The sequence below is a fragment of the Daphnia magna genome, linkage group LG8, assembly GCF_020631705.1.
Source record: "Daphnia magna isolate NIES linkage group LG8, ASM2063170v1.1, whole genome shotgun sequence".
Taxonomy (NCBI): Eukaryota; Metazoa; Arthropoda; class Branchiopoda; order Diplostraca; family Daphniidae; genus Daphnia; species Daphnia magna.
The window spans coordinates 7886855-7910301 of NC_059189.1; the positions used below are offsets into that span (position 1 = coordinate 7886855).

Below are 23447 nucleotides of genomic sequence, written 5' to 3' on the forward strand. Positions count from 1 at the left end.
TTGAGATTTAAATTTTGGGTTTCGACGGAACTTGTACGGCGGCCTACGACATGTTGTCGCAAACGATAGAAAGTTCTCCTCGGTATTGTGTTTGGATTACACTTTAGTCTTTTTAACCAGCACATGTAACTCACTGGTCTGTGATGCTTCATCACAATACTTGAAGTTTGATTTATCCAGGCAAGTAGGAAATTGCACGTGAAAGACACAGTGAAAAACTTAACGAAAAGATGCGTCACAAAAAATAAGCACGTCTTGTTGCGTTATAAAAAAACTTATACTGGTACACTCCAGGGGGACAGGGTGCAAAAAATAATCCTCGCCAGACTTTTGAAAATGCAAAAAATAAAACAATGGTCATAACCAACCCCCCCAACCCATCATACAAGATATACGCCCACTAAATCATTAAGAATTAAAATAAATCGGAAAACCATTCTATTGACAGCTCGTTCATATGAAATTTTTGGATCTTTGGACTTCGGCGTATGTCATAAATAATTTAGCCCAAGACCGGGAATCAATCGTCGTCAACGGAAAGTAATGGCATATGGACGAACCCATTTTTAGGTATTCTGACTTAGAAGGTATGTAATACCTGGATAAATGAAAAAATTATTTTTCATTACTTTCAATTAAGAAAATATATACAAAAACGCGTAAATAGTTGTACGTACCCTGTCTTATTGTTGATTAGTAACCAAGAGGTTAAATTCTCCTTCAACAGCGTCAAATCATTGTACGAGGGCCCTTCAAGCAACGAATTGATTAAGATACTTGATTGACCCTCGCACATGATTTGTAAAATAAGAGGGACTGGGAAAAACTAAAACAATTTACTTTTAGATTACTTAGCGCAATTTAATTTTGAAGTTCAATCAACTTACTTTTTCTGACGAAAAGGCCATCACAGTTATTGGAAAGGGAAAGAAAAACCTAACCGAAGGCTGCTAATAACTAGTGAGTTCTGTCGAATAGTAGATTAAGGAAAAGAAAGAAAGATGTAGAAAGCCCTTCCTTCTTCTTTAATAGTTTTTCTTCGCTTCGCGCGTTAAGGTACGTTCACACTACAGCGTTTTTTAGCGGTACCTATAACGAAATTCGGTTTAAGCAACGGTTTTACGCAGCAGAAAAATTGGTGGCCTTCCACACAAAAGTTGCTGAAACCGAATTATGTTATGCGTAATTGAAAAATGAAAAAGTTTGTATGAGGAAAATAGGACATACATATAATTAAATATATATTTGTGTGAATCCACACTTAACTTGAAATTTATGAAACCTTGATGTAATTTACTAATTGATTATATAAATCTTATTGTGTAAATATCGGCAAATGTTGTTCGAACGGGTTACTGATTATTAATATCTCAGTAGCAGACAGCAATAAAATACCCTGTAAAAGTATACTGAAATTGAAAACCACGTGCTAGTTCTAGAATTCTCTGTGTTAGGTTCTCAATTTTCTCGACTTTTGAGTGTATTATCATGCCTCGCGCTAACAAATTGCCGAAATATGCCCTTTTTGATTTTAATGATGGGTCTGTGGAAACAGGGACAAGTAGTCTGATTGACGTGGAGTGTGATGGTGATGAAACATCAGACAGAAATTTCCCGTATGATGTGTCTCATTTTGTTTTCTGGCCGCATCGGCCATCCAAAAATGCTGAAGAAGAAGAAATAGTGAAACTAAAGCAATGTGCCAAAATTCTTCTTTTTGGTAGTAAGTATATACTTGAATACTCATGTTACAGAGTTATCGGAACAAAAAATAACCCAATCTTGCTTCTACAGATGACTTGATTCAACTAAAACACTATCGTGATCAGCTCGCCGATGAAATTCTGCCAGTTGCAAGTTTTGGGAAGATCAGAGAAAAAATCTGGGAGAAATCTGACAAACCTGACGAGAAAATTAATGGCCAGATTCAGATAGCCCTAGGTAGTGGGGAACGCCAGTCTAAGAGATTAAAGGAAAAAAAGTATTCGAGTGAAGAAACCAGAGACACAAGTAAACCAAAAACAGCAAAGCAATCTGTGGTGAGAAAAACAGGCGTGAAAAAGAAGCATGACATCCAAAAAAGCGAAGACACCTTGAAAAAAATTACGGAGCAGAACCCAGCCCAAAATCTGAGACAATTAAATGTACAAGTTTACAATGAATCGCATACTAGTATAATTAATGATATATTAGCCTGATTTTATCATACTAGCTTATATTAAGTATGATCATAAAGTAACAATATGCAATTTAATACATGCTAATAAAACAGAAGCAATTAATTATGCTAGTTTTCAATAAATCGCATACTATCAAAATTAATTATTTGTTACTTTACAAACTGGTAATAAAATGTGATAAAAAAGTAATATTATGCAGTTTGATACAAGGCGGAAGCAATTATTGCTTAATGTATATATTATTAGAAGTCAATTATTATGAGTTATATTATAGTTTTCAATAGATCGTGTTTCACACCGATGAAACAAAAGTTAACATAGTGCATAGATGTGATTAGTGCGTAAAATTTTGGAAAATTATTATATGACTCTTAAAAAGGATATAATTCTTTCGGGGTTAGCAACCCAGGAATAATGAGAAAAAGCAAAATTTTTACATTTTCCCAAATTTTTGGGGGTGTTTATACCATTCATTATATTATCAAATAATATCCCATAATTTTTTGGGACTTGTGAACGCCTGAACCGAATAAACGAGATTATACCCCGAATATTTTATGAACTTGGAAAGTTGGGAAGAACCAATTTTTCAGGGTATTTTTATTTTGTTTAGCCACTTCTATTCCAAGTATCCGCATAAATACGAAAGTTTAACTTTATAATGTCAATTTATCTGTTTCAAATTATTATGTTAATTCAATTAAGTTAAGTTATCATTATAAATTTCACAAAATCAATTTTTATGAATCGTTGATGTTCGAAAACCAAATTCTATCACGTAAAATCAAATGTTTCCAAATATTAAAAAAATCTCCAAAATTTTTCTATCACCTAACGCACTTGAATCGAATTTGCATAGATATTTCTTGAGTCAATTGCTATCGAAGGTGGCACAGTTGGTAGCACGTACGGCTACCGATATATAGTTCCGTAGTTCGATACGCATTGAGTACAATTCTTCCATGTTTCAATTTATTATTTTACTTATGCTAGTATACCACAAGTGGGACACAATTCATTATTCTTTTTATCTAAAAATTATATTTTAGACTTTAGTATGATTCAATACATAATTTATATCGTCCTAAAGTGTGCCAATATAAACATGTATTAAAACATGCATTTAATTGTGTCGGATTTTTGCCTGGGAAGGTAACGTTTGTTTTTCTCAGTTTTTCCTGTTGGAAGTTTTGAAATGATACCATTTTATTTCGTGAATGTATTTCCATTTTCAGGCTCTTTTCGACAATTTTGATGAGAAGCCTAGTGACCACACATTCCAAGAGCCAGTTGTGAAGCTTGACTCTCCGGGTGAGAGTGGGCTTCCAGAATAAGACGAGATAGAGAGGGGAATTTTAGGTAGACTTACAGTGTGCGCATAGTGACAACTAGCGGCGGTAGAGTAGAACGCGGCGGGTCGGGGCACAAAACAGTTTATTCAACACAACACTTACACTTACAAAATTAAGAGAACTTGTCGAGTTGAGCACTAGAAAAAGACTGACTTCGTTAGGGTTTTGGAGGGACATTTTATACGGGAGAACAAGGTCAGTTTAATTCAACATACGGGGAAAGGTAGAGAATATTTTAGTGTAAATTTAACACTAAAGTGTAAAAAGGTACCGGGTAAGGGTTTTCGGGTTAGGGTTCTCCGTGGGAACCAAGGTCGCACATCGGAGGTGTGAAATCGGCGGTGGTAAAAAGGTTCGCGGCTGGCCGTTCCTTACATACCTTACGGCCGTGAAAGATTGCGTCCCGCAATCATGTAGCAGGGTTTAGGGGGAGAGTGGTTTCGCTGTCGAACGAGTGGTACCCTGAAGTTTCGCTCGGGGAATCGGATATATTGATCATAGTTAACAGTTCCTTCTTCAGCATGCGACACATGTATACACGACAAAAACATTTTTTTGACTATCTTCTTGGCGGGCGTATTGATGACCATGCTCGTAGCCCTGTGCGTCTTTCCGGTCTGGCTGGCTGTGCCAACTCTTCGTCGCCCTGGTCTGGTGGCGTGAATCCGAAAAATGCGTTTGAAATGTTCATTTCATTTTCATCTGTCGGGAGGTCTAGGGAAAACGCCTCCAGAGGGTAAGAGGACTCGGCTGTGTCGTCTTCTACCGGTGTGAGCTCTTCTTCCTCTTGCTCTTCGATTACTTGTCTTGCGGGATTTAGCCGGAGGTCTTCAAAGTCGGGACAGGGGTCGTCCCTCCAGATCATAGCTTCTAGCAATGGTTTGATTCGGTTGGTGTGAGCTAGCTGCGGGGCCGTACCTGGTGTTGCCTGTATCTCCACTGTGTGGTTTCGGTTAATTTTGGTCACTCGGTACGGGCCTTGGTATCTGGGATTTAGTTTACGGCTGGTCCCGGGTTTAACGGTTCGTACGGCGAGGAGTACTTTATCCCCTATTTGGTATTCGAACGTTTTAGCTCGTTTGTTGTATTGTTCCTTTTGCTGTGCTCTTGCTTTCTCTAGATTTGCCTTTACGAGGTCAAAAGCCTTAAGGAGGCGTTTCATGGTTTGGCTCTTGTAGTCTTGCGGTGTAATAGGATCGGAGGAGGTTGGCTGTAACCATCGGTCGATAGGCATGACTGCGCCCCGTCCATGATTCAGGAAATACGGTGTTTCGTGCGTCGAGGAGTTGATTGAATGACGATAAGCGAATGCTACGTGTCCCAACATGTCTTCCCAGTCTTCGTATCCTTCGGAGATGTACTTTCTTAGCATTTCTACGACGGTTTTATTGAAACGTTCGGTTAATCCATTGGTTTGTGGATGATACGCGGTGGTGGTGCAGTGTTTGATGCTGTTACAATTGTATCTCCCGCCAATATCCCCATCCCTAATTATGTGCTTGTCTCTGCCAGATGGCGGGTCAATTAGCCAGACGCCTTTGTCTACCTGTTGTAAAAGGCAGTAGAGGGTAACCGTCTGAGCGACAGGACCATAGGAGGGCGCTTTGCTTAACACTGGCTTCCCCTCGCGGATTATTTTTCCATTCCTTTTTCGCGTGTTCCCCTTTTTCGCGTAACTGTGCGAATCCCAAGTGCAGGGACGAAATACAACTATTTCGTTGAATATTTAATTGCCTTTTTCAAGAGTAAATCCCTGCGTACTCGTTACGAACGTAACAATTGGTGTCAGAAGAGGGATTACAAGGCCTTAGAACGACTTTTAAAAAGTCGCCTTACTGAACGCCACTGCCTTAAAGTATTTATTTATTATTTTTTTTTTCTCTCTCATCTCTGAGGTTTTGTCTTGTCAATTTGTGAAGTGGTGTGTGAATCTCCGTAAGTTTTCATTTTTTTTTTTTTTGGTTTATATTTTGTGTGTTTTGTGTGTAAGTGACATTTTAGGGGCGCCGCCATATTGGATCCAGTCGCGTGTTGGAGGCAGGCGTGACTGTGGGCGTGGCCATATTGGATCTGTGTTACGCGACAGACTCTCCCGCAAAGTAGTTTCCCGTGGGATCGTGGTTTTTTTCGCTTTGAAGCCAAAGTTGAAATATTTTTTTTTTGTTTTGTTAATTTTTCGGCGTTTAATTTCTTGTTTTTTTTTTTTGGCGTGCCAACAATTTAAGCGAGTTTCGGTTGGTGTACCTAAGCTTTTGTCGGGTATTTAATTTGGTTTTTGTGTGTTCGTCTCCTGCCTTATTTGCTTTTGCTGGTGCCGTCGTTTATGTATGTTTATTCTGTTTTTTTTTTGCAAGTGGGTTTTTTTTTTCTTTTTTCTTTCTCGTGGTTGACCGACTGATTAGTCACGTCTGTTTTGCGTCTTTTTCTTTTGGTTGCTTTTGCTGGCGTCGGGACCTGCATGTCGGATACGGATTCCGAAATTAAAGAACCTTTTTTTTGGTTTTGAACACCACTATCACTTACGGAACCGTAGCCAACAAACCGATCCAGAACCGGTTAGACCCCGTTTAGTTCGCCCTGTACCTCGCTATCCACCAAACGACGCTGCTAAACAACGTCTGGAATTTGACATTTCTCCTTCGGAAGCGTCGACCAAAACTGAAATGGCGGACAATGCAGCTCTCATCGCTGCGTTACAAGGGTTCACCACGGCAGTAGCAACGGACGCAGCAGCGAGGCAGAACCAGATGGCGCAGCTATTTCAAGTTATCGGGGGCCAACAGCAAAACCAAGCCGCTATTCAAGCCATTGTTGCTGCACCACCCAATGCACCTGTTATTCGGCCTTCCACAGTGGCGGTAAACTCTCTACCACATTTTTCAGGTAGTGCAGACGAGGACGCACAGGGGTTTGTTGACCAAGTAAACAGGGTAGCAGGGTTAGAAGGTTGGACGGCCGAGAACTGTCTTTTGGTTGCCGTAATACGTCTTTTAGGTACGGCGTCCCAATGGCATGCGCAAACCGGGCAGAACTATGGTACGTGGCCACTTTGGTCGGCGGCCCTTGTCACAAACTTTTCCCACACCTTGTCGTTTTTGGAGTGGAGCTTAATGGTAGAAGCAAGAGTGCAGAAACCAGGGGAATCTTGTTTGGAGTACGTTTTGGACAAGCGTAGATTATGTCTGCGCTCTCCTGTACCTTTGCCAGAGGCAGACATCATTAAGGCGTTGCTTAGGGGGCTAGCCAATCCAATTTACATTGCGGCGCTTACGGCTCAGCTACCTGTCAATTTTACTGACTTCGTAACTCGTCTACGGGACTTGGAACAGCTTGGCTTATCGAGTGTTCAAATGGGTATTCCTGCCCCGCCTGTAACATACACTGCACCCTTTAATGGCACGGCATGTCCTGCGCCACCTGTTGTCGCCCCACCTGCCCCAAATTTCGCGGCTCTTTTTCAAAATCTTGGTGACAGATTGGTCAATCAGATTTCAACGTCGATGTTGCGGCTGGCGGTTAACCCGATAACCGGTGGTTCACGCGCTGGAGGCCCGATGCCCCAGAGAGGCCCACCACAGAGACTTTGTTATGTCTGCAACAGGAATGGACATATTGCCCGGGACTGCCCAGCAAAAAACGACGCGTCTGCCCGCCAACGGCAATGGCGCCCTTAAGAGGCTTTGTTTTTTTTTGAAAACCGACCTGCCTTACCCCTTATCAAAGTCTGGATAGAAAAAGTAGGCGAAGTTATAGCTCTCGTCGACTCTGGTGCAAGTGTTAGCGCAGTCCGACTGAGTGTCGTGCGCAAGTTTTTAAATCCAAGCCGTAAGGTGAACAAAGCTAAACTCAGGGGCGTCGACAACAAACCGGTGCGCGTCGAGGGATCTTTGCCACTCAACGTTAAATGGGGGGGTAAACTTGTAAAAATTAATCATGTAACTGTCTTGAGGACTGCACCATTTGCCTTAATTTTGGGGGTTGATTGGATCGTTAAAAGTAATACAAGTATAGTGGTTAAGAGGGGGAGGATTTAACTAGTTGGGGAAGGGAGTAAAATTTTAAATGGGGAAGGGAGTAAAATTTTGAATGGGGAAGGGAGTAAAATTTTGAATGGGGAAGGGAGTAAAATTTTCAATGGGGAAGGGAGTAAAATTTTGAATGGGGAAGGGAGTAAAATTTTCAATGGGGAAGGGAGTAAAATCGTGGAAATTAAGGAAGGTGAAATCTTAGGGGAACGGGGGGGGGAAGAAGGTACGATTTGCGAAGGACGTTTATATAATTAATGGAGAAACGGAAGAAGAAAAGGTTTGCGTGTGTGACGAAGAGCAAAAACGGGAAGTGGTTGACTTAGTTGTGGGGGGAGTAAAAGGAAATGAAGAATTTATCATCGGGAATGATATTTGCGAGTATCTCGCCGAGCAGTCACCGTCAAAGCGCCGTGAGTGGATGCCTGTTAAGGTGGACGGACCCCAAACCATCCCGCCTAATTCACTCATGTTTGTGAATGGGAGATTGCCAAGTTGTATTTCGGGGAGGGGATTTGTTAAATTTAATTCTTGTTCAAAACCGGGGAAAGAATGGGTAAAACCGTCGAGCATTGTAGATATTAGGGAAGGAATTGTAAAAATTGCTATTGTAAATTACGCCTCGGTGGAGTTGAAGTTGAAGCGGCGCCATTTTTTTTTGTGTTGTTGAAGCAGACGAAGACGTGGAATTGTCTGGCGTGTCAGAAAGTGGCGGAATTCCAGAAGTTGGCGCAACTTTGATCTCAGAAGATCATTTCTCTAAGTTAGCTCCACAAATCAGAATGGGGGAGAAACTCAGTACTTTGGAGCGCGCAAAAATAGTCGAGTTGCTTGAGCGTCGACAAAAGTGTTTTCCGGGGTCAAAAAGAGCCATCGGACACACGACAGATGTCGTGCACCACATCGACATGGGGGATGCTCGTCCCATCAAATCTGTGCCATACCGGGTGTCTGCTTTTGAACGCCAAGTTATTGCCGACAAGGTCGAAGAAATGTTGGAAGACGGGATTATTGAAGAGTCTTATAGTCCGTGGAGTTCGCCCGTGGTGTTGGTGAGGAAGGCGAAATCGGGAGAATATCGATTTTGTGTCGATTTCCGTCGCTTGAATGCAGTGACAAAACGTGACGTATATCCATTGCCTCGGATCGACGACGTTTTCGATCGATTAGCAGGCGCCCAGTTTTTTTCATGTCTTGATTTGGCCAGCGGATATTGGCAAGTGCCAGTAGCGGTAGAAGATCGAGAGAAAACAGCCTTCGTCACTCCGGACGGCCTTTATCAATTTTCTCGTTTACCGTTCGGTTTAAACTGTGCCCCAGCAACATTCCAGCGTTTAATGGACAAGGTTTTGGCTGGCCTGAAATGGCATATGTGTCTTGTTTATCTGGACGACGTTCTTGTTTTTGGGAAGACGTTTGAGGAGCACTTGGCACGTCTAGAGCTGGTTCTAACAGCCCTAGAACAAGCAAATTTGACTCTGAACGTCGATAAATGTGTTTTTGGCTCAACCATGGTGTCTCATCTAGGACACGTAGTTGATGCGGAAGGTATTCGCCCAGAGAGTGAAAAAGTTCGAGCCCTAACGACAATGCCAGTAACTAATCTGAAGTCCTTACGCGGGTTTTTAGGTCTCGCTTCATATTATCGGCGTTTCATACCAGACTTTGCAGCCCTTGCGCACCCCTTACACTTACTTTTGAAGAAGAATACTGGATGGAGATGGACCGAGCGTCAAGAAGGCGCAAAGAACAGGATCGTCGAGCGCTTGACCTCAGCTCCTGTTCTGGCTCATTTCGATGACGTTCGGGAAGTCACCATCGAGACAGACGCAAGTCAAATCGGGCTCGGGGCAGTATTGTCACAAGATGCTGGTGAGGGTCATAGGCCTGTCTCTTTTATTAGCCGGAAGTTGAGTGATGCAGAAACGCGCTATCACGCAAACGAGCTGGAGTGTTTGACAGTTGTCTGGGCATTAAAGAAATTCCGCACTTACGTTTATGGTCGACATTTCATTGTGAAAACGGATAGTTCTTCCGTAAAATGGATGATGGGAAAAAAGGAGTTGAAGGGCAAATTCTCCAGGTGGGTGCTTGATCTCCAAGAATTTGACTTTACCATTGAGCATGTCAAAGGCGTAGACAACCAAGTAGCAGACGCCCTGTCTCGGAATCCGGCGGAGACGATTGTCGAAACCAACGATTCTCAGACAGAGGAAACATGCTGTATTGCCGTAAATATGCCTGAAACTGGCTTAGCATCCAATGAGGTCGCCCTCTTGCAACAACAAGACGGCCAACTCCGACCAATTTTCGTTTCCTTGAGTTCCCCAATTCAAAACAACATGTCCCAACGGTTTGTTATTCGGGGTAAAGTTTTGTATAAAAAAAATAGTAATTCGGGTAGAAAATTTCTTTTAGTTGTTCCCTCCATCCTACGTCGCAAAGTCCTTGAATCTTGTCATGATTTTCCCTCATCTGGGCACCAGGGAGTAGAGAAAACTTTATTTAGAATTAAAAGTAGGTTTTGGTGGCCGCGACTGGGAAAGAGTGTCCAAAATTTTGTAAATTCATGTATCTTTTGTTTAAAACACAAACACTCTGTTGGTCTTCCAGTCGGCAAACTTCAACATATCGAGCCTCCGTCATCTCCTTTCCAGCTAATTGGCATCGACCATCTTGGACCCTTCAAAGAAACGCCGAGTGGCCATCGTCACGTCATAGTTTCTATCGATTACTTAACCAAATGGGTTGAAATGGCGCCTGTTCCGGACACATCAACCAAATTTGTGACAATCTTCTTAGAATCGAACATGCTATACCGGCACGGAACACCACAAAGGATAATTTCCGATCAGGGATCATGTTTTACATCTGAACTATTTGAGGAATGGTTAAGGAAGTGGGGAATTCAGCATATTCAAGCAACAGCCGAACATCCAGAAACAAACGGCCTGGTGGAACGCGTTAACCGGACTTTAACACTTGCGCTTTGTGCCTTCATCAACGCACAGCACAATGACTGGGATAAGCACCTGGCGGCAGCAGCTTACGCAATCAATACTGCGCGTCAATCAACTACCGAGATCACACCTTTCGAGCTGGTGAACGGTCGCCAACCAGTCTTGCCCGTCGAACGTCTTTTTCCATGGCCAGCTGAAGAGCAAGAGAGCCACGTTGATTTCCTAGCACGGGTTCATAAATTAAGAGAAGCCGCACGACTGAGAATTTTAAAGAAACAACGAGCCGTGAAGGAACGAGTCGACAAACGCAGGAGAGTTCAGTTCGAACTTCTCCCCGGTGACCTAGTCCTCGTCCGTCGCCGGCCACGTAAGAAAGGCCTAACAAAGAAGTTCCTTCCCAAATTTACCGGCCCGTTTCAAGTCGTCAAAAAAGTATCGGCTACGACCTTTTTAGTAGAAGACCTGCCCGCTGTAAGAAAAAAAAATTCGTTCCGGCGTTTTCATGCCCACGTATGCCAAATTCGTCGTTTCAATGGTAGAGTTGACGACGAGTGGGATGAAGACGAGCAAGGAATAGAAGACGAACCAGATGAAGACGAAGAACAACTAAGAGAGATAGCTAATATTCATGAAAGAGAAAACGAAGAAGAAGAAAGAAGAGAACATGAGAGAGAAGAAGAAGAGAGGACAACAACTACAAGAGCCGGTCGCAAATCAAGACGGCCAGTATGGATGAAGGACTTCACTGACCAGTATTAAACACGATCTTCCTCCTCTATCGTCTCCTTGCATTTTTTTTTTTTTATTATTATTATTATTAAGTCGCAGGCCAAGGGAAAGGTATTAGATGAATTTTGTTTTGTTTTGTTTTTTTAATTTTTGTTTTTTTTTTTGGTATGAAGCGGGGTTAGTATTTAAGGAAAATGTATATTCATGTTGAATTTACTTCGTTTTTGTTTTGTTTTGTTTTGTGATTTCGTTGTTCTTAACACGTGTGTTTAACTGGTAATTTTAGAGCCGTGAGCGGAGGGAGGGTATAGTATTTTGGAGGGTTGGTAAAAGTGGAAATTTCGAAGTTCTTTGTTTTGCTTTTCTTTTGTTTAAATTAGTTGTGCTCGTCTTGTTCCCTTTTGTGTTTTGTTTTGTTTGTTCTCGTTTTTTTTTGTTTTTTTTTATGGCGAACTTCGAGTCAGGAAGGGCCGAATGTTACAATTGTATCTCCCGCCAATATCCCCATCCCTAATTATGTGCTTGTCTCTGCCAGATGGCGGGTCAATTAGCCAGACGCCTTTGTCTACCTGTTGTAAAAGGCAGTAGAGGGTAACCGTCTGAGCGACAGGACCATAGGAGGGCGCTTTGCTTAACACTGGCTTCCCCTCGCGGATTTTTTTCCATTCCTTTTTCGCGTGTTCCCCTTTTTCGCGTAACTGTGCGAATCCCAAGTGCAGGGACGAAATACAACTATTTCGTTGAATATTTAATTGCCTTTTTCAAGAGTAAATCCCTGCGTACTCGTTACGAACGTAACAATGCGGAGAGCCTTGCAAAGTTCGTTGAATAGCTCCGATGTAAAATTCGTGCCACGATCTGAGATGATTACCCGAGGAGGGCCACGGTAGTTTATGACTTTGTCCACTAGGGCCTTACATGTGGTTACTGCGGTTTGGTCTGGAAGCGCCACGACCTCCGCCCATTTGGTAAAGTAATCTGTTATCACAAGTATGTGGTTATTTCCTTCGAAGGATGTGGGGCTAATAGGACCCAAGAAATCTAGTCCTAATGTTTCGAATGGGGCTTGGGCGGGTTGGAGCGAATGTAGAAGCGCTCTGTTGTCTGATCGTCGTTGTCGAGCGCACGTTTCACATTTCTGGCAGTATTCTTTAACGTCTTCGAGCATGCTTGGCCAATAATACTTATCACGTAACCTCTGGCAGGTTCTTCGGTAAGCGAGGTGGCCAGAAAGCGGTGAGTCGTGATATTCTTCCACTAGCGCCTGTCGTAAGGATGCTGGTACCACCACTTGTTTCTGCACAAATTGTCGCCTCTTTTCGGAGTGAGGCATGTACAACCTGCATAATATGCCATCCTCGACGGTGAATAGTTCGATTTCTCTTGCCCAGGTTGGCATTTGTTGTCGGTCTTCTTCCCATAAAAGCCCATTTTCTAGGTACGCCTGGATGTCTTGGCATAAGGGGTCGTTCCTCTGTTCTTGTGTTATACTATCGGCGTCTTTGGGCTGCACTTGCACGGCTGCCACTGGTATCCGTAATAGGAAGTCGGCGTTTTCATTTACCCGTCCTGGCCGATATCGTACCGTGTATTTTAGGTTACCGAGCATTATCGACCATCTGCCTAGTCTCCCTGTTTCATCCTTGAAGGTCTGAAGCCATTGCAGTGGCCGGTGATCGCTTACTATCACAAAGGGCTCGTCTTGTAGGTAATATTTGAAACGTTTTATCCCGAATATCAGGGCTGCTGCTTCTTTTTCTACCGTTGAGTATTTTCTTTCACTGTCGTTAAGATGTCTGATGGCATACGCAATTGGCTTGTCCTTTCCGTCGATTTCTTGAGATAGGACGGCACCGAGTCCGTGATCGCTTGCGTCCGTGAAGATTATGAACTCTTTACCAAAATCCGGGTATGACAGCACTGGTTCTGTTATCAGGCTCTTCCTGAGGGCTTCAAAGGCTTTTTCCTCCTCCAATCCCCATTTGATCTCATCTTTGGGTTGCCCTTTTGACTGCACTAGCAGGGGGTGTGCAATGGTTGAAAATTTCTCGATGAACCGACGGTAGTATGAGGCTAGTCCTAGAAATGATTGAAGTTCTCTCACGGTGCATGGGCGTTTGTAATTGGCTATTGCTTCAATTTTTGTTGGGTCGGGGGCTACTCCTTCGGCTGATATGATGTGGCCAAGATAATTTACCTTCTCTTGCAAGAATTTGCATTTGGATAACTTGAGTTTTAGGTTAGCTCTCTCCAATAGTCCAAAAATTTCTCGCAGGTGCAGGACGTGTTCTTCGATGGTTTGGGAAAATACTATAATGTCGTCTAAGTAAACGAGGCAACTTTTACCGAGGACGCTTGTTAACACAAAATTCATCAAACGTTGAAATGTTCCTGGGGCGTTTGTTAGCCCGAATGCTAATCTATTCCATTCGTACAAATTATTGTCCACAATAAAAGCAGTCTTTTCTTTGGATTGCTCGTCCATCTCTATTTGCCAGTACCCTGAAGCGATATCTAAGGTGGAGAATAGTTTCTGTCCTTGCAGGAGGTCCAATACGTCGTCGATTCTTGGCAGCGGAAATGAGTCTTTTTTCGTGATGGAATTTAGTTTCCTGTAGTCGATACACAGTCTTTCTTCTCCCGATTTTTTCCGTACCAAAACAATGGGCGATGCCCAAGGAGAAACAGATGGTCGTATAATCTTGTGTCTGAGTAGTTCTTGGATGATTTCCTCCGCGACTTCTTTTTGTCGTGGGGAGTTCCGATAGGGCCGTGAGCGGATTGGTCCTTTGCCTTGCGTGTCGGTCGTGTGCTTGACTAGTCCTGTCTTTCCGAGATCTTCTGTTTTGAAAGCAAACAGATGGGCGTGTTTTTCGAGGAGCTCTAGTAGGGCTTGTTTTTCTTTGCTCGGAATTTCTGCCAGGGCTTCGTTGAAGACGTTGGGGTCAGTCGGCGTGTTTTGGTAGGAGCAGGAGGCAACTGTGTGCTGTGTTTTTTCTTCGGTGAAGACTACTGTACCTAATACTCGAAAGGCTGGTATCGTGATTTGTTTGTCGGTCTCGTTGATGATTACGATGCGAAATAATCCATTCCCTTGTTTCTTCGAAACGAAGGGGTCAAGGCGGACTCCCTTCGGGAGTTCTGGAGCCGGTATAAATGAACAGGCGATGTTCGGGGGTAGCTTTCCGCCCCCCCGTTCGCTCTCCACCACTTGGGCTGTGTATGGAGGAATAGTGATTTTGCGCGGAGTTATCATAACGGGCTCATGAGTAGGTTGATCCGATTTTCTCATCCGATAAATCGTCTTCTCACTGCCGTTGAAGATGAACTTGTGACCGTAGAGTGCGTCTAAACCTAGTACGCAGTTCTCGGTAATATCGTCCACTACGATGAACGATTGAACTAGGAGATCGGGACTTTCTTCGTCCACTAGCTGAAATTGAAGGGTTACTGTACCCAGGGTTTTTAAGCGCCTGTTATTTATATCAAATAGCTCTACCGCTACTTCTGGAGAAAAATTCACTACGTTTCCACCGAGTGCCGAGTATAAATTGTTGTTTAGTAAGCTTCGTCCTGCACCACTGTCGAAAAGGGCTTCGAATGTTACTTCCCCTGCTTTTAGTGTTATTCTTGGAGGTCCGACTTTATTTTGCACACTTCTTACGTATTGGCGGGGCTTAGGATCGTTTCCACCGTTTGGCCCGACATGTCTATCGGTGGTTACTCGTTTAACTGTCCGGTTGCGGTGTTATTTGTTGGAGGGTTGTTTGCAGTAGGTGGTGGGTATTGCGGCGTTTGTTGCTGCTGCGGTCTTGGGGGCTGATTATAATAGTCCCTCGGCGGTGGATTGTTTTGAGGTTGCTGCCCTGATGATGGGTGGTTTCCGGGAGCGCGACAGGAATTGCGGTTGTGTCCCCTACGTCCGCATATTTCGCACACTAGTCTCATCTGGTATTGCCTCGCTGCACAGTTATTGGTGTCGTGTCCGTACATGTTGTGGTATGTACAGAATTTATCGGACGTGTCGTATTGCCCATTTCTCGGCTCCCTTCGCTCTGGTTTCCTCGTTTCGGCGTTCTTGGCGAGTTCCGATCTAATTACTTCCCTCATGAGGTCGGAGATGTCCTTTGCTTCGTCTTCTTTCCTTGCTAGGGGTCCTGTTGCGTCTCCTGTGCCTGGGTTTTCTCTTGAATTTATGAGTTCCAGAGCTGAATCGTGTCGTTCTGCTGTCTCGATCATCTGGTCGAATGAGGGGAAGTCCTTGCAGAATAGTCGATCGTGAAGTTGGGGGGCTAGTCCGTTCATGAATTTATCCCTGCTTAACTGTTCAATTACTTCGTGGCTTACGTTCGGGTAGCCTCCTCTTGCAAGTTTCTGGATTCGGTGTGCGAAGTTCCTGATTGATTCTCCAGGTTCCCTTTTGCAGCTGTTGAACGAGGTTCGGTATTTATGTTCCATGTTTTTTCCCATGAATCTTTCTTTGAGCGCTCGCTTGAGGGTTTCATAGCAGGTTGCTTCGACTGGGTGATCGAGTTGGTACTGTTCCAAGAAGTCTCCTGCTGGACCCACTAGTTTGGATCGGAGATATTTTATTTTTTTGGATTCTTCGAAATCGCCAATGTCCAAGGTATTTTCGAAATGCCTTAGCCAAGAGTTGAAGTCGGCGTTGTTTCCTGGTGTGGAGAATACGCTAATTTGTGTCAGCAGCCGGGTTGCTTGTATATCTAGTTCGCTGATTGTTGATTGGTGGTGTCCGTAGTGAGGCTGCGGTTGGTGCGTGTTTGAGGTCATGTAGCTTGGTTTAGGGGCTATTGTTGATGCCGTCGTTCGGTAGTTCTGCCAGGGAGGGGCGATGGCACTGCTCATCGGATTTTGCCACAAGGTGGGGTTCGGTGTAGACGTATACTGGGGAGGGTTGGATGCTCGGGTTGTGTTGTTTCCTACTAGGGTGGCTACGAAATTTGCGGCTTCGTCAGTTGACCAGTTATTTCTGGTTAAAGCTCGGAATACTGACACCAAGTCGTCTTCGGGATTGCTTGAGTTAGTACTGGCTTGAGGGCGCGGGTTATAGTTCATTGTGTTTGTGGTGTTCTGTCTTGTTGTCGTTGATAATTGAGGGGTGAATGATACTCTCTTTGGAACCGGAGGTGGGAGGTTTTCTGCGTTTCTCGGCGTTTCCCTATGTGTTGCTACTGTAGAAGATCTTAACTCTCTTTCTGCTAGTCTGCTTGTTGTTTTGCTTCTTGCCCCGGTTTCTTGGTCCTGGGTTGTTAAAAAGGGGTTTCCTCTACTAGTTACACGGATCGGGTGTGGTGTGAGGACGGAGTACGGTATGTCTGCCTTAAAACTGGTTAGTTCCAGGTTAGGGTTTTGTCGGGAAGCCAGTGTGGTCGATTCCGTCTGACCTGCGGTTACTGGTGAAGGGTTTGGGTAGAGAGCTTCTGGTATCGGAGTTAGGTATGATCTGAGGTTCAAAAATCGGAAAAGTTCCTTTGGTGTATAAAAATGCTCGCCATACTGCTGTATCACTGCTCGGTATGATTTTCTGATTTGTTCGTAAGACAGTTCAGGTTGGCAATTAAGTTCCCTCAAAAATAGTAGTTCGTGTAAGATCTCTTCTTCTGGTACGTCTTCAAGTTGTAAATCGGCGTATTGTTTGTTAAAGCTTGGGGTGCCTGTTGTGTCTGTTTTTAGTGTTGTAAGGTTCTCGTTGAAGAAACGTTGTGTGGCTTCGTTTTCTATTCCCTGCTGACCAAGATCTTCTGCGATAAGTGCTTGAGCTTGTCTTAGAATTTCTAAAGGGGGTGTTCCGTATTGGTCGCTCTCTAGGTGCGTTGTTTCTTCTTCCCTAATTCTATCCCACTGAGCGACGAGGTTGTGTTCTTCTACCTCGTTGTCCGTTAGTAGGTTGATATTGCTAGGGGATTCGTTATCTGGGGCGATTTGTGGCTGTATCTGAGAATATACTATTTCGCTTGTAGGACCCTGATTTTTTCTGGCTACTTTATTTTTGGTCGTGAATCCTGTAACTATTTTCCCAGCCCTTCGAAATACTTTTGTAAAATTATCCATTTACTTTTTTAAGCGAATAAGTTCTAATTTCCTTTAGCAGTGGCGCTTATTGGTAAAAAATCAATAGATATTTGGCAATGTGGGAAAAAATTAAATTTGGCGCTATCTGAGGTACCGGAAAGATATAGGAAAATTTAAGTCTCTAACGGGGGTTCGGGGTTCGAATTTCACTGTCACCAATGTGAAGCTTGACTCTCCGGGTGAGAGTGGGCTTCCAGAATAAGACGAGCTAGAGAGGGGAATTTGAGGTAGACTTACAGTGTGCGCATAGTGACAACTAGCGGCGGTAGAGTAGAACGCGGCGGGTCGGGGCACAAAACAGTTTATTCAACACAACACTTACACTTACAAAATTAAGAGAACTTGTCGAGTTGAGCACTAGAAAAAGACTGACTTCGTTAGGGTTTTGGAGGGACATTTTATACGGGAGAACAAGGTCAGTTTAATTCAACATACGGGGAAAGGTAGAGAATATTTTAGTGTAAATTTAACACTAAAGTGTAAAAAGGTACCGGGTAAGGGTTTTCGGGTTAGGGTTCTCCGTGGGAACCAAGGACGCACATCGGAGGTGTGAAATCGGCGGTGGTAAAAAGGTTCGCGGCTGGCCGTTCCTTACACAGTCAAAAGAAAGAGAACTAGTGAATTTTCGGGAGAATCGACAGCGACAACGCAATTAGAAACTGATGGTGTCCGTTCAGCAGTAAGTGTATAGCAATCATTTACGTTATCGTGATTATAAAGTCATCGACTAATTTTGATTTAGGGCAGGGCTAGCAGCGAAGTAAACAAATTCATTTCGTCTCCAAAAACTCGAAAATTGTCATCGTCTTCTGCATTTTCGCCTGCGACGAGTGACGAAGAAAGCTCTGATGGCCCTGAAAAGAAATCCATTTCGTAAGTCTAGAACAAATAATTCCGCACGCGTGAAAACCTTACTATTTTACGGCGCGAAAGCTTTCTACATCTTTTTTTTACTTTCTTTTCCGTCGATCTTCACGTGTCCCGTTTTTTCCGATTCTGAAACTTGTGTCATGTGGCACATTAGCCAAGAATATAACCTTTTCACGTCGCTCTTTCGTATAGAAATGCTGCTTTATCGACATCAGCGTTTGAGGTTGGAGGTTGGAGGTTGAGGTTGGAGGCCTTGAAAGCCGAAATGAATCAAAAGTCCTCTGACGACATACAGTCCCTGAAAGACAAGGTGCGATATCTACAAGAGGAAAACGACAACCTTAAATGCAAGCTGAAGTTCTGCGAAGGTATACCTTCGCAATGCGCGTTGTTCTGTAGAACAACGTGCATTTATCCTGTTACTCATTAATGTTTCCTCATTATAACAAATTTGTTATTTTCAGAGTTCACCAACGTCAGGACATGGATTGACCAACTCATCGCAAAACAAAAAGCGAATAAGCAGCTGTCGTCGTCATCCGAGTCGTCATCTGACGTTATTGCCACTGTCAGCAAAATCGATGAGCCCCCTCGCAACTGCAGTGAGGCGGTATAATACTCTTCTTTTTTTTACTTCGCGTGTAATTTGAATATATTTATATCCCTTAGAGATTTACTACAGTAAATCTAAAAGGCTTCTCATTGGTTCGATAGTTTAGGAAAGTTTAGGGAACAGTTAGCTTTCACACTTTCCATTTTCCATTTTTTTTTTCAATTTACATTTTTTTTGTTTAATTATGGTGGATGGCGTACTGTTGTTTCTTCTTACTTATTCGGCTTTTTTTCAAATTATTAAAAAACTTTTATTAGGCTAAGTTGGAATCTAAAATCGACTTGGAAAACCCATTGTTTATCGAGGCTCAATTTCCAATAACCGAAAAGGTTATTGATAGTATCCCCTCCAAAAATAAAAAATCCGACAAACGCTTTGTCGCTGCTCTTTTACGTCTTATGTATCCGGAAGAATATCTTGCAACACACACTATGGGTGCCAACCTCACTGGTAAACCATCAATGGATGAAAAGGAACTAACACAAATAATTGGTAAGCTGGCTAGTTAACTTTTATAATAATTCAAACCTTAATATATGTTTCATTATTTTCAGACCAAACTCTTATCTACTTTAACTACATCAAACTTCCCAAAAATGAAAAGGACGAAAAGATTTCCGTTATTAGAAAAGCCATCACCACAACTCTGAATAACATCAAACAGAAGAATAGAAAAAAATAGGTGACATTAAAACTTAATTCGAGTTATGTATGTGCCCCTTAAAATACAAGTGATTTCAATCAAACTTCATTCCCCATTTATTATACAATTAATCGTATAAGTATGAATTAAATGCGAACAACTATAGATATTAATTGCGTGATATCCAGAAAGTAGGGAACTATTCAAAACCACGGTGAACTAAATTGTGTAATAAGTAATGAATTATACTTAAATTGGAACAGAAGTGCGCAATTTATTATCGTAAAATTATCGTGTGCTTTATTTTGACGTAATAAGTAATGAATTCTAATAATTATACTTATTATGGAACAGAAGTGCGCAATTTATTATCAGAAATGAATCGTGTGCCATATTTCTATTTATTATACTTAGAATGGAACATGAATACACAACTTTTCATCTTCAAAAAATAATGTGCTTAATTTCGATTAATTACTTAATTTATTATGGTAATATAGTATACTAAAAATTCATTATTCCTTTTAGCGCAAAACAAAATTTCAGATTTTAGTATGATTCGATCCATAATTTATTTCGTCAAAAAGTGTGCCAATATAAACATGTTTTAAAACACACAATAAATTGCCTAAAAACATGCAATTAATTGCCTCGGATTTTAGCCTGGGATATATGTGCCATGTTGAGCTGGTAACTGTTGCTGTTTTGGAGGCGGCTGTTGGCTAGCCTGAGGCCGTTGACCAGTTGGACGTGTCATCTGACGGCCGTCCGAAGAACTCTGTTGCCACTGTGATCCCTCGCCTTTCCAACACCGCTTTGCAAAATGTCGAAACTTTCCATATCGATAACATGTAATGGCAGCTGCCACACACGCACCTTTCCGATGCTGCCGACCGCAATTTCTGCACGACCACGTTGAAGCCCCATCACACTGCTGATAACAAGCAACACGGGTATCTTTCAACTGTTTACCCTGAAGGGCATTAACAGACTCCGACCGAGTAGATATTTGATTGAGCTGGGACGAAGAAGATTCACAAGCTCTTACAATAGAACATGCACTAGGTAGCGTGAGGCCGTTTTCGTACAGTAACTTCTCCCGAACGAGATCACTTGCTACGCCAAGCACGATTTGGTCACGTAACACAGAGTGTTTCAGTACCATAATTGCAAGCTTTTACCATGCTTCGTAGCTCAACCAGCCACGAGTAAAAACTCTCACCTGGTTGCTGGACACGTTTGTGAAATCCGAAGCGATCAAACACTTCACATTTTAGGGGTTCAAGTAATTAGTAAAGCCATCCAGCACTGGCTTAATTTTTTTCGCATCAAGGGGATCAGTAAACACAAACGTTTCATAAATTTTGACCCTTTTTCTACCGAGTAAAGACAAAAGCACTCCCACAATAACGTCCTCATCTTTTTCCTTCTTCCTCGTTGCTAAGATGAACCATTTTAATTGCCGTCTCCACTGAGTCCACTCAACAGGCAAATTTGACGCCAAAAATTTAAACGGATCCGGAAAATTTAACGTGGACGACATTGTTAACACTACTCATAACACACCAGTTCGAAAAGTTACGAAAATTAACCAGGATGGCTGCGATACACACAGACTAAGAACACTCACCACGTGGGACGCCAACGCAATAAAAATCTGTGCGCAGCACTTCTGACACCATGTTGTAGTCTCAAGGTGTAGACCGTAACTGTGTATTCTTGGTTGAGCTCTCCCCATAAACCCATCAGGCGCTCACCGTTAGGTGGTGACATCTGGCTAGATATGGACACACTTCTACAACAGATTGTATATTTTTTCTCTGGGAGAGACTGGAGGCAAACATTTTTTTTTCTTTTCTTCAGAGATATTTTCTTTTTCACTCAAGGTTTTTCTCTCTCCTCTGAAAAATTCCCGAAACCCCACCTTTTACCGTCTTTAAAATACAAACAAGTTGAATGTAAGAATAGGGAAAAAATGCCAATGTAAGAGACAGGACAAAAGAAGAAGAACCCCCCACACGATAAAATTATAACAATAGTTGTAGTTTATTATATTCTGTTTCTTTGCGTACGAGAGAGAGTTTATACTTTCGCTTGTGACGCAATTTCAATAAGCAACTATGCTACAAAAATATGTGTGCCCAACCATTCGCAATTCAAGGAATTCATTGCGATCAATCAACTAGTGTGCCTGATTCATTTTGTGTTACGTCCATTGATATTTTGTTTAATTTTCGATTTTTTTGTGTCTATGTGTCTGTATCGTCTGTTATATATCTATAGAAAAAATGCTAGTGAATACAAAAATCAGGTATTCCTGTTGATGGACTTTTCGGGTCTTTTTTATTGCGTCTTTTCCATTCATACATAGGCAATTATCTACAGTAGTACAAAGTAGAGGGCTATGTAGTACCTGTAAAGCAAGCTTTATGTATGGTTTACTAGCTTGCATAGAAAATAAAACAAACCGCTGTTATGTCACAACAGATATCATTTTAAAAATCAAGTTACGAACCCGTAATTTATGTTGGTATGCTTAGTCATATGAAAAACTCAAATGTATTTTTAAAAAACTTCTATTTAACAAATATATAACCAAATGAGACAACTGGCAGAGCATAAAACTGATTTTCTTGCCAATTCGTTTACCATTTACCTTTTCCTTTAAAGAAAACAGATTCTATTAAAATTAAAGAAAAAGACAAAAATAACAAGATAAAACATATTTTACAAATGTTTCGATGCAGGTTCGATAGCAAAAGCTTCGTATATCATGTTTTTGAGGGATGTCCCTATGAAAACATGCATTGTGTACCGATTAATCATAAATCCTGCATTGTTTGCAATCGTCCTCTGTATCTGTGCTTTTACACAACGTACACAGAACGACTGGTAGCTCTCTTTAGATTTTGCTGTAATTAATGGCTGAGGGTACGACCGATTTAGATCAATTCGCGACTTGCCATCTTGCTTGTAGCCTTGATGGTCGTCATGAACCTTCAACAAGGAATTTGTCGTTTCTCCTTTTTGTTTTTGGTTCTTTCGCTTTTGATCTGTAATGCAGATTAAAGAGTCAGATAAAACAATAAAGAAATGGAACAAGAGTTAAAATTTCAAACCCTAATGATAGAGCCTCCTTTGTCAGACTACTGTCTGTACCCGTATTGGACCCAGATGGCCCCGGTGTTGGGAACGACTCGTGTTGATAAAGTCCGTTCCTATTGCATTTTGTCTTTACTGAAAAATTTACAAATTGAATAATTAGAACTTACATTGCAATATATTAAAGGTATCCTTCATCAATTTCCTCATCACAATCCTGGTTCCACTGCGTTTGGTTCTTTTTCAGGAAAGCTTTCTCCTTTCGTGTCCTTGTTTCACCATGCTTCGTCTTCATCGCTGCTCCATCCCAGACAGCTGCTTCCTAGCTTTTTTCTCCAGTGAGAATGGGAAATGGTCGATCTAACTTTCTTGAAAACTTAGGATTCGTTGGAAGGGGGCCAAAGTCTAGTTTTGAAGTAGGCTTACACCTGGCAACTCGTGGGATACCTTAAAAACAAAATTTGCTGTAGAAATTAGTTGGAACTCTTGTTATTCCTCCAATTTTTAAAAAAATCTTTGAATAAGATCCTGCCACAAAGTCAACACATGCTCACAAAGTTAAGACACAGGTTTGTCTTGGTTTTTCTCAAAGTAACAGAAGAAGGGTTGTCTTAAGAAAACATTGTTTTATTTTTTAAATAATTATAGACCTTAAACGGTTGCTTTATTGAACAGGAGATTTCATCACACTTACCATAATTTTAAATTTTAACTGTAAATAATTTTATCGATTTACGCCCTAAGCGAGGCTTTCATAGGCCATATATTTTCTTAAGACATAGCTCTTTCTTATGTTTCAAAATTGTTGATTTCATTAATAATCGTTCAAGTAAAGTTAATTTTTTAAAAACTGGTTCCATTTTACTTTATATTTGGTTGG

At 42.0% G+C, this 23447-nt stretch overlaps 4 protein-coding genes across 4 annotated transcripts; 2 read left to right on the top strand and 2 right to left on the bottom strand.

The window, feature by feature from the left end:
* Window positions 1-421: 421 nt before the first annotated feature.
* On the bottom strand, window positions 422-908 carry LOC123475514. Its single transcript, XM_045178288.1, has 3 exons — window positions 888-908; window positions 678-826; window positions 422-598 (listed from the first exon to the last, which is right to left on the bottom strand). The coding sequence occupies exons 1-3, from the start codon at window positions 906-908 to the stop codon at window positions 454-456; spliced, it is 315 nt and encodes a 104-aa protein (XP_045034223.1). The 3' UTR covers window positions 422-453.
* Window positions 909-1425: 517 nt separating this feature from the next.
* LOC123475284 lies at window positions 1426-2582 on the top strand. Its single transcript, XM_045177834.1, has 2 exons — window positions 1426-1723; window positions 1795-2582. The coding sequence occupies exons 1-2, from the start codon at window positions 1489-1491 to the stop codon at window positions 2196-2198; spliced, it is 639 nt and encodes a 212-aa protein (XP_045033769.1). The 5' UTR covers window positions 1426-1488; the 3' UTR covers window positions 2199-2582.
* Window positions 2583-4091: 1509 nt separating this feature from the next.
* Window positions 4092-4904, bottom strand: LOC123475555. The gene has a single exon (XM_045178414.1). It carries the CDS (start codon window positions 4902-4904, stop codon window positions 4092-4094), a length of 813 nt encoding a protein of 270 aa, XP_045034349.1.
* Window positions 4905-18114: 13210 nt separating this feature from the next.
* Window positions 18115-19548, top strand: LOC123475343 (BEN domain-containing protein 6-like). Its single transcript, XM_045177938.1, has 5 exons — window positions 18115-18212; window positions 18402-18577; window positions 18674-18819; window positions 19080-19314; window positions 19377-19548. The coding sequence occupies exons 2-5, from the start codon at window positions 18475-18477 to the stop codon at window positions 19502-19504; spliced, it is 612 nt and encodes a 203-aa protein (XP_045033873.1). The 5' UTR covers window positions 18115-18212; window positions 18402-18474; the 3' UTR covers window positions 19505-19548.
* Window positions 19549-23447: the final 3899 nt, after the last annotated feature.

Excerpts from the sequence above, each read along its gene's own strand:
- LOC123475555 (XM_045178414.1), bottom strand. The coding sequence starts at position 4,904 with ATGCTAAGAAAGTACATCTCCGAAGGATACGAAGACTGGGAAGACATG.
- LOC123475514 (XM_045178288.1), bottom strand. The coding sequence starts at position 908 with ATGGCCTTTTCGTCAGAAAAA. Across the intron at positions 827-887 it reads TGGCCTTTTCGTCAGAAAAA|TTTTTCCCAGTCCCTCTTAT; the intron begins GTAAGTTGATTG and ends AAATTGTTTTAG. Across the intron at positions 599-677 it reads CTAATCAACAATAAGACAGG|GTATTACATACCTTCTAAGT; the intron begins GTACGTACAACT and ends TCATTTATCCAG.
- LOC123475284 (XM_045177834.1), top strand. The coding sequence starts at position 1,489 with ATGCCTCGCGCTAACAAATTGCCGAAATATGCCCTTTTTGATTTTAAT. Across the intron at positions 1,724-1,794 it reads CAAAATTCTTCTTTTTGGTA|ATGACTTGATTCAACTAAAA; the intron begins GTAAGTATATAC and ends TTGCTTCTACAG.
- LOC123475343 (XM_045177938.1), top strand. The coding sequence starts at position 18,475 with ATGAATCAAAAGTCCTCTGACGACATACAGTCCCTGAAAGACAAGGTG. Across the intron at positions 18,578-18,673 it reads CAAGCTGAAGTTCTGCGAAG|AGTTCACCAACGTCAGGACA; the intron begins GTATACCTTCGC and ends TGTTATTTTCAG. Across the intron at positions 18,820-19,079 it reads CTCGCAACTGCAGTGAGGCG|GCTAAGTTGGAATCTAAAAT; the intron begins GTATAATACTCT and ends AACTTTTATTAG.